This window comes from Tachysurus vachellii, chromosome 7, assembly GCF_030014155.1.
Source record: "Tachysurus vachellii isolate PV-2020 chromosome 7, HZAU_Pvac_v1, whole genome shotgun sequence".
Lineage (NCBI taxonomy): Eukaryota > Metazoa > Chordata > Actinopteri > Siluriformes > Bagridae > Tachysurus > Tachysurus vachellii.
This window is the reverse complement of record NC_083466.1, coordinates 21,063,552-21,074,074: the sequence shown is the minus strand read 5'-3', so window position 1 is coordinate 21,074,074 and position 10,523 is coordinate 21,063,552. Positions and strand designations below refer to the sequence as shown.

General features: G+C 35.7%; 1 protein-coding gene across 1 annotated transcript; it reads left to right on the top strand.

The window, feature by feature from the left end:
• The first annotated feature begins 1,586 nt into the window (after window positions 1-1,586).
• Window positions 1,587-9,164, top strand: LOC132848832 (butyrophilin subfamily 2 member A2-like). The gene is made up of 8 exons (XM_060874864.1): window positions 1,587-1,659; window positions 1,756-1,815; window positions 3,206-3,556; window positions 5,288-5,566; window positions 5,896-5,997; window positions 7,647-7,670; window positions 7,831-7,857; window positions 8,057-9,164. Exons 2-8 carry the CDS (start codon window positions 1,761-1,763, stop codon window positions 8,581-8,583), a joined length of 1,365 nt encoding a protein of 454 aa, XP_060730847.1. The 5' UTR covers window positions 1,587-1,659; window positions 1,756-1,760; the 3' UTR covers window positions 8,584-9,164.
• Window positions 9,165-10,523: the final 1,359 nt, after the last annotated feature.

The window sequence follows — 10,523 nt, the reverse complement described above, 5'->3', positions numbered from 1 at the left end:
AGAGTAGCTCCCAGTTACCCACGTCATAATTGTCCTCGGCTGGGGACAGGTTCCAGGAGATGAAGGCACACAAATGGAATTTTCCTCAGGTTCTATGTCTCTATGTCTTTTTCTATGCAAAAGCACGGCCCCTATACCGCTACATGAGCCGTTGACTAAAATAATGAACGGCAGGTTGGGACCCTCCTGATGGAGGGGTAGCTGCTGGTGGTGTTTACAGGTATGTTTATCGTGACACAATTTACAACATTTTAAGTTAATATTATGTCACCTGTGATTTGAAGAAATTGATTGCAGCTGCAGCACAGAGAATTCTTGTAAATCATTAACACAACACAAGTTACTGTCAGGAATGACTATTCCCTGTCTGGACACTAGGGGGACATTCTGGCAAGCTTTGTTTATATCTTGCACATTGTGTCTTTGCCCTGCCCTATCCTTAATCCTTCCTGCCTCTGCACACATGGTCCTTGTGTTTCTATGTTTTCCTGCCTTATTCAATCCTGTGGTCTTGCGTCTGGTTGTTTGCTGAGTCCTTTTCTCTGTTGTATCGGTTTCTGAGTGTTTTTGTGCCTTAGTGTTTGTTTTGTTGTTGCTTTTATGTTATCCCTGCATTTGGGCCTTATTCTTCTCCTGTGAAGACTCCCTGTTTTTCTTACAGTTACAGTTAATTTGATCAGACTAGACTGGCATCTCTCCACAGACCTAATAAAAAGGGAAGAAAAAATATTATTGTCTTAAGTCCACCATGTTAACTTAATTTCCATTCCTCCCACCAGTTAAGAGACAAATTGGTCACTAGTGAATTGAGTACAGGAAAACAAAATTAGAATGTAACTTCATTCATGTGTACTGTTATCAAACAGGATATCAGGCAGCATGCAGTTAATACTCTGTATCTCCTGCTGTCTTAGGTATTAGAAATGATTTTTACTCCTGACTGAAGGCAACTATTGTTTTAATACATATATTGTAGACAGCAAAACATTATTGGTTTTGTTTTCTAGTGTTCTACTATCTGTCTTTCATATAGATGGCACACCACCACGGACTCCTGCCAATGAAAATATGTTTATTTTCACTCATATGGTAATCACAGATACTGTTATACACAGCATACACCATTATACTAACATAGGTTGAAAAGCGTACAGTAATACTGTGATTTTAAAAGTTTCAATTAGGTCTATGTTTGCCTTTCCAGGTGTGTGTTGAGCATGTGTAGACAGTAGAGGTGCTCTATAAAGGGCCAGTGGAGGTCACTGTAAAGGATGTACTGGGAGGTAAGGTACTGACTCACCATATAACCTTCATTATAGTGACTCAACACTGTGTTTGGGAACAACAACTAATACATCACTATTGTTCATTCTGTAGTATTGATCTGGCATTCACAAAAATATACATACTGTAGAGACAAACTTCACAGCTTTCCCACAGCACTGTAATGTTATGGCTTGCATGGATACTATCTACATAGACATTACTTACATTCTATGCATGCTTTCCTAATGACTACTGTAAAAAAGGGGGGTTTGGTCTCTTGGTTTTAAACAGGTTGCACAGGTTACATAATGAAAGTAGATCAGAGATGGTGGACTTTTAGCCAGTCTATTTTTTGTGCGTCCTCTTATCAAGAAAACTTTTAAGTTTTAACTTGTAAGTGTGTTTAAATTTTGTATTCAAATATTATTATTATTATTATTATTATTATTATTATTATTATTATTATTATTATTATTATCTGTTTTTCAGGAATTATGTTTTTCTCTGTGACTTTCCTGATTCTGTACAGCTTCACGGAATCTAAATCAGGTATGAAAAACCACTACTCTGTACAGTATGTGTGTGTGCGTGCGTGGGTGTGTGTGTGTGTGTAGTGAATTCGATGGTTGAGATGTTTTTGTGCCCAGACAATTCTGTACTAATTCTGTACTAATCGACTATAGTTGCTCTAGAGAGAAACAATCTCTGATCTGATTGTAAATTAAGATGTGTGACTCTCTCTTTTTAACTGAACCCCGGTGTGTAGAAGATCTCCTCTTTCAGAGCCGAGTAACATTAACGGATTAACATTAACATGAGCAGATTAACACATGGGGAAAATGTTGTTATAATTAGCGAGACAGAGAGGAAGAAATCCTTCTCTGTACAGTATATGAAGTGAAGAATTCAAAGGGCTGCAACAGCTGATCAGTACTGGCATAAAGGTAATAAAAAAAAATCCCCTGCCACCATGAAATTATGTGATTCATTATTTCACTTTGTGGTACAACTGAAAAAATGCATGACCAGAGAAGCTCAGTGATGATTACCTAGCTACAAACCTGCATACTGAAATTAATCCTTGATTGCTTTCTATGTTGTGTCCTTTTTTATGATATATTTTTGACCTATAAGTGAAACATTATAGAAATTCTGTCAGCTATCATAATTCACTAGTCTTTAAAATCACACATTTGTTGCTGTCCCATGACTTTTGTGTAATTAAAGAACTAAAGCCAGAACTAAATGTTTCTGATCAACCAATTGTGTAAAATAGAATTTTCTCTAAGGAAATATAAACAATATGGACAACCTGTATATACTAGTTAACAACTATATATGAAACCTAATCTGCACATGAGAAAAGGTAGCTCAGAGTCTCAAATTCATATATCTGGGAAATATTCACTTCAAACATTCATTAATCAAAAAAAGTTTATTTGTGTCCCTAAAATCTTGTATCCCCCAAAATGTATGCAATATATCAACTAATATATCAACTAAATATTGTGCACAGGAAAACAGAGCTGTCAGGTAGGAGAGACAATGACATTTGCAGGGTAAATGCTTTGTTATTGAAAAAAACCTAGCCATAAAGGAACTGGTAGCCTAAGCAAGACCCCCAGAGCTGTACACATTTTTTTCCACTGTATCATGAATTTGCGAATTTTTCAAAAATCTCCATATGTAGATTTTGTAATTCTTATAAGCTGACAGATTAGATGGGCTGAGTGATTGATTTTTATAAAGTGACAAGAGAACCATTAAATGTTTTCAAGGTTAAAACATTAGAATTTTTTTCCAAAGAGATACTACATAAAATATATTACATAATATATTACATAAAATATTGATATTACATAAACATAATCAGATTTGATTGATACAAATGTACTGAATAAAAGTAACAATAAAAGTTGTTTCTTTTCTGAAAACACAGAGCAATTACAAGTGGTTGGTCCAGAAGCTCCTCTTGTTGCTGTAGTTGGTGAAGATCTGGTTCTGCCCTGTTTTATTAAACCCAACACCAGCGCAGTGGACATGACAGTGGAGTGGTTGAGAGTGGAGAGAGGGGTTTTATTAGTGCATAGTTATAAGGATCATGAAGACATAAATGAAAATCAAGCTCAGTCATACAGAGGAAGAACATCACTGTTTAAAGAGCAGCTGCAGAAAGGCAACACTTCACTCAAACTCTCAGCTCTCAGAGTCTCTGATGAAGGAGAATATAAGTGTCTTGTTGAGGACAAATCCTGGTATGATGATGTCACTGTTCATGTAACTGTTGAGGGTAAGGTCTATTTCTGCACTGAAGTTTATACATTGAACTATTTGTTTGTTTATTTGTTTGTTTGTTTATTATTTATTTGGGCATAAACACTGAGTGATTAGTCACAGATTTTTTCCTTTTTCTAGCATAGCCAACTCCAAATGGTAATATGGGCTCTTTGGTTTTATAATATGTCTATATTTATATATTATGTCTATATTTATAACGTTATTTATATATTTATATAATTATAAATAAAGTGCATATATTATATGCACTTTATTATCTCTGCTCTTATTATCTTATGCATGCTCAGTGCCACTGTTGCATATAAATATGTCACATTATATCTAAACCACTCAGACACCAAACATAACTAGGGCCACAAAGTCCTAGTTTGTGATTAATACAGTGGCACCATTAATGCATGCTCAGTGATGCTTGGTTCAGCATGTATATAAATATGTCTACCTAAAATAATCAGAGGGCCAATAAACCATAAAGGCCTTCTCTCTCTGCCTCTTTGTTGGTAGTAGGACTAGCAAATAAAACTAAAATGCAAAGCGTCTGCAACCAACATCTATGGGACTTGGGCTGTTTGGGACGTGCATGGGACTCCACACCTGTCTACAGCACTCTTCTAGCAAGTCAAGCTACTTGGCTCACTTCCTTCATTGGCCTCCTCCATTCTCTCCTATCATGCTACTGTAGCATTTCAACATGATGCTTTGATGTTTTTGGTGTCTGGTCTCAGGGTGTTCTCTTTAATATGTTCTGGGAAACAGAGCTGCTTTCTCAGGTCCACCCTCAGTTGCTATCTATGTGCTAGATAGATACACGATAGATAGATAGATAGATAGATAGATAGATAGATAGATAGATAGATAGATAGATAGATAGATAGATAGATAGATAGATCGATCAATCGATCGGGCTGCCACTCGAGGCAGTGCTGGAAGCAAGTATGAATGTTACAAATAGACTATTTATGGATTTTTCTACTACAGTTTCTTGTTACTTAGTTGTGAGTTTGAATCCCAGGACCATCAAGCTGCCACTTCTTTGCACTTTATGTGGCTAAGACTACTTACAAGTCCTTAGCCCTGTCCTTGTTTTATGTACACCATGATCCTGGAGAAACGTTGTCTCATTTCGCTATGTACTGCAACAGCTACAGTATATATGGTTGAACTGACAATAAAAGCTTCTTCACTTGACTTCTTTTGCTATTGAGCAAGGCCCCTAATCCTCAGTTGCTCAGCAGTACAAATGTAAGTCACTCTGGATAAGGGTGTCTGCCAAATGCCGTAAATGTACTTTTGAAATCTTTATGCTTGAGCATTTTTTTTTTCTTCTAACTTTGGTACGTTTTTTTTTTTTTTTACCAGAGTGTAGGTCTTAGAAGGTGTTCAACTTTTTTTTTGAAAGACCTAGCCAGAGCCTGATGGAGTAGCTGAAAAAAACAGTGCACAGAAGATCTCCCTTACAATTTGGGCCTAGAATGTTTGATGCGCACATCAGCAAAGACAGCACTCCTCTTCTGCATCTTGCCTCTTTTCAACTCACCCTACAATAAAGACCCATGTGTTTAGCACACTGCAGTCCTTACAATATACACTCACTCAATAGTATCATTATTTTTTTTTTTTTACTTTATTTTCTCTCTACTTTGCTTACACTTTTTATTTTGAGGTTAACATTTTTAAATTATTTCATTATATTAAACCAATATTTTTTGGTTATTAATTTTAGTTCAGGGAAGCCACCCGGTGATCACGATGGAGAGTTTTGATAACTCAGGAGGGATTAATCTAGTGTGTGAGTCCAGAGGCTGGAACCCTGAACCTGATGTTCTGTGGCTGGACAGAGAAGGAGTCACTCTGACTGCTGAAGATACACAGATACACAGAGACACTGAGGGCTTTAACGTGAAAAGCCGCATCACTGTTTATGATTATAGCGACCTTGACAAGTTTTACTGTAGACTTCAACAAAAACATCATATGATGGAGACAGAAATTATCATTGATAGTAAGTGTTTTATTTAAATAAAACTTTTCTAGATATTTATAGTGTAACATTCTTCTTTAATCATTACAGATAGTCATTAATGAAACATAAACATCATGGACATGCTATTTTATTTTGTGAGTGCATTTTGCAGTTACCAAGAACTATTGCAGTTTCATACACATCTGTAACACAGTAACCTATAAATTGACTGATGATCACTAAACTAGAATAGAATAGAATAGAATAGAATAGAATAGAATAGAATAGAATAGAATATTTGAATAGCTCTGCTTGCAATGAAAATTGGATCCTGTTGGTGTCATATGTAACTTTGGGTTTCTTTGTAGGTAAAGTCTTTCATGCTTGGAAGTGGATTGTCGGTATTTCTGTTTCAGCATTTCTATTTGTTGTTGGATTGATATTAACTGCTGTTATCTGCCACAAGAAAGGTAATTATTATATCATTTTACTTTGTATCATCCAAATGACTATACTAAGGTGTATTACTATAGCTTTAGTCCACAGATTCCCAGCTGGACATTATAGTGTTTTTCTGCTTTAACAAGCTATCTTCAAGAGGAAAGGGAAGGGCTGTTAATCAGTTAATTATCTGGAGCAGAGCATCGAAAACACTACTATGTTTTCCATGAGCTGATATACTAGCGTACTTGCATAGCTGATCCTATGTTCAGCATTTATCAGGATCTGGAAGAGCTCTGAGGGGAGAGCATGTTGTTCTGTCTGTCAGCATGCTACACTGCTGTCAATTTCCCACATAACCATTCATTTGCCACAGTGTGAGGCTCTGATGCTTCTCAACACAGCAGTCATCGTATTGTTGCTCTGTGGTGCTGTGGCTGAGTGGATTGTAGGTGTAGGTCTGCTAGTACTCTAGTGAATGATTATGACAGGTCAGGTAGTATGTTGCTTGGCTTCTGTGACAGCAGTGTGTTAGCACTAGCTACTAAAAAGTATCATGAGTACATGTGACAAATGGTCATGTGAAATGTAGTAGGCTGAATGGTATGATGGGTGTTGCAGTCCAACATGGCCATATTGACTATGAATCCATCACTGGCGTGACACTAACTCTGACTTAGATGTACATCGGGGGAGAGGGCAGAAATGACAGCTTTTTCCTCACGATTGCTCAAATGAATGCTAGCAAATTATTGTCACCCCTGGTCATGAGTCCAGACTCTGTGAAATCAGAAACAGATAAAGAAATGTAAGAACTAGAAATTCATCAAGCAACTCAAAATTTAAGCAGCTGAAATGCCAAGGAAATAAAATGTATATATAAAAAAACACTTTAAAAAATCTGGTATCTAATCAAACCCTACCCTGATGAATAAAACTTAATTTATTAGTTTTACCTTTTAGTGACATGTGGTGCCAAAGGAGCAATGGTGGTGTTTTCCTAATTTTATGTTGCTTATTTTATTTTCTCTTAACAAAAAATCTAATAAATATTTAACTATTGATTGTTTTAAGATTTCTGGTAGACTTAAAATTTATTAATCCAGCCATGCTTTAAAAATTTTTTGCAACACACTTTTTTTTTCCATATATTTGGATTCAATAACAGTCCACATTATTTTTTTTTAACATCTAATTTAATAAGACTGGATTATGTACATTTAAAGTAAGTAAGTAGCTTAATCTTTAAAAAAAAAAACTATACTGGGTTGATCCTCCCCTTGTTTCTATGCAAACTCAAAATTCAGTTTCAGCTGCTTGATTTTTTTAAGAGCTTGATTAAATTTTCAAGACCTGGATTTCATAATTTAGAACCATTAAATTAAATTGTCAAATATTTACAGTGAAAATTCAATTAACCACATTTATTTTTTCCTAAGCATTACACATTCAAGTTAGGGTTCTGCTGACTCTGAGTTCACTCCATAGAGTGTTCTGTAAGAAGAGTAGACATACAAACACATCAGTCGCTGTACATTAAACGACTTGTTTTCCATATGACACACAACTGACCTGTAACATCCTGTTCCACTATATGAAGATAACGTAATCATTTAACAAGTATATAACATCAGAGGACAGTTACATTTCATAACTGCAAACTAATTTTTATCCTCAGAACAAAAGAAGAAGAACTCTGCAGGTAAGAAACAAAATATTTGAATCAGGATCTATATTTTATATTTATTATACTGTACATATTATTTCACAATTAAATATATGAATGTTTATTTGCTGTGTTAGAATGTTATTCTAACTGAATTTGCATAAAATAATGCAAAATATCGTTGCATGTTTTGCAGAGTTTACAGAGAAGAAGAAGTTTGTAGGTAAGAACATTTTTCAGTACTGTACAGTTAAACCAGAGTTAATCTCTCTCTCTCTCTCTCTCTCTCTCTCTCTCTCTCTCTCTCTCATTTTGCATGAACTCTAATTATCTCAACTAAAAAGCAGCAGTTAACTCACAAACACACACACACGCACACACAATTGTGAATTGGTTTTGTTGTCTCTGTGTGTTTCTCTCAGTGGATGTGACTCTGGATCCTGATTCAGCTCATCCTCAATTCATCCTGTCTGAAGATGGAAAAAAAGTGACACATGTAAACACACCACAGGATCTCCCCGATTCACCACAAAGGTTTAATTGTACCTGTGTTGTGGGACAGCAGAGTTTCTCTACAGGGAGATTTTATTATGAGGTGCAGGTGAAAGGGAAAACTGCCTGGACATTAGGGGTGATCAGAGGGAACATTGACAGGAAGAAGGGGATAAAAGATGGATTATGGCTTTTGGAAATGAGGAAAGAGAATAAGTACAGGGCTTTTCCTGGTCCCGCTGTCCCCCTCACACTGAGAGAGAAGCTGGAGGTTGTGGGGGTGTTTGTGGATTATGAGGAGGGTCTGGTCTCCTTTTATGATGTGAAGTCCAGGTCTCGTATCTACTCTTTCACTGGTCAGTCGTTCACCGCGAATGTCTATCCATACTTCAGTCCTTGTAATAATAGAAAAGGTAAAAATTTAGCACCACTGATCATCATTGCTGTTAATGAATAAATATCTGTTTTGTATTCTATAATATTTAAGAAAATGTTATACTTACTTTTTCAACAGATATAGTGATCAATTACATTTAAAGAATACAATATGTGTACAATATGATTTCAGACTATACAACTCAACTAAATCCTATAAGTTTTAAAGTGTTTAAATGAACATTAATAATATGATCATCATCTGAGTAGTTAAATTCAGATTAAATTTTTCATTTCTAGAAATTCTATTAAAACACATGGATCTTAGTCCAGTTACTGATCTACACTTAAGATAAAATAAACACTTATTCAGTGTTTGTGTGCTGTTTATCTGATATCTGATCAGAAACAACACAAAACAGTTCTTATAATATGCTTTAAATATTTTTTTAGAATTTATAAAGGTGAATAAAATATATTACTGACTGCTTGTGTAGGTTTGTGATTAATATTAACTTATTTTGTTTGGCTTGTTTGTCAGATGAAGTTTTAAAGAGTTGCTGACTAGACTTTTACTAGATTTATTAAATGTGGTGTAATCGTCTCAGTTAATATTTTGTTGATCTGAACAATCAAACTCATTGAATAAATTTTATCAAAATATTAACAGTGCATGTGTCTGTCTTTATATCACCTGTGATTTGAAGAAACTAATGACGACTTCAGTACAGAGTATTCTTAAAAATCAGTAATACAAAACAAGATCCAGTTAATTTGATCAGGTTAGACTTCCATCTTCATGTTAACGTTAGCTGAAAAAACTGACAGCTTTCCTGCACTAGTGTAGTGGTTGTCACTAGTTTGGCTACTACCTACAGTACATTGACACAAAGCATCATTTTCAGCATAATTTCTTTGTTTTGTCTGTGTTTTAAAGTTATTAACAGGTTACACAGGTTACACAAACAAAAGTATAGCAACTGAAATTGTTGTCTTTATTTTATTTGTGGTCTTCTTATCAAGAAAATATAACCATTAAAATGTGTGAGTACCTTGTTTTGAAAGAACAGATTAAACTCTGCACTAATTCATAAAATGTTATGAATTAGATTGTGAAACTAATAATAATCTGTTTTTCAGGAATTGTGTTTTTTTGTGTGATTCTGTTTCTGTAATTTCCTGATTCTGTATTGCTTTATGGGAATCTAAATCAGCTATGAAAAGCACTACTGTGTCTTGGTGTGTGTGTGTGTGTGTGTGTGTGTGTGTGTGTGTTAGAGAATTCTAAGGTTAGGATGTTTTAAGCCCAGAGAATTCTGTAAGTGTAATTAAGTATGCTTGTTGTTTTTGAGTGAACCAATCGCTGATCTTATTGTAAACAGTGAGCCCTGTACATGTACTTAGAAAGCCATACCAGTGTTTACAATAAAGCGTCATAGCTGATATGCAGGACGGAGCAAAACGTGTTCACAGAATAGTTGGAGAACATAACAACCACCATCATTAAATAAATGTACTATTTAACTAGGATTAGCACTGAAGCCAAGCCAAATGTCCCAAAGTTCAGTGGAAATTAGTTTATTCTTGCAGGTGGCCAGAACCCACAAGTTCTAATGTGAGCCCATGCCTTTTAGGCTAATCAAAAGGGAAACATAGAGCGTCAGAATGGGGAAGAAAGGTGATTTAAGTGACTTTGAACGTGGCATACTGTAGTTGTTTTTTGCCAGACGGGCTGGTCTGAGTATTTCAGAAACTGCTGATCTACTGTGATTTTAACGCACAACCATCTCTAGGCTTTACAGAGAATGGTCCGAAAGAGAGAAAATATCCAGTGAGCGGCAGTTCTGTGGGCGCAAATGCCTTGTTGATGCCAGAGGTCAGAGGAGAACGGCCAGACTGGTTCGAGCTGATAGAAAGGCAACAGTAACTCAAATAACCACTTGTTACAACCGAGGTATGCAGAAGAGCATCTCTGAACATACAACAAGTCGAACCTTGAGGCGGATGGGCTACAGCAGCAGA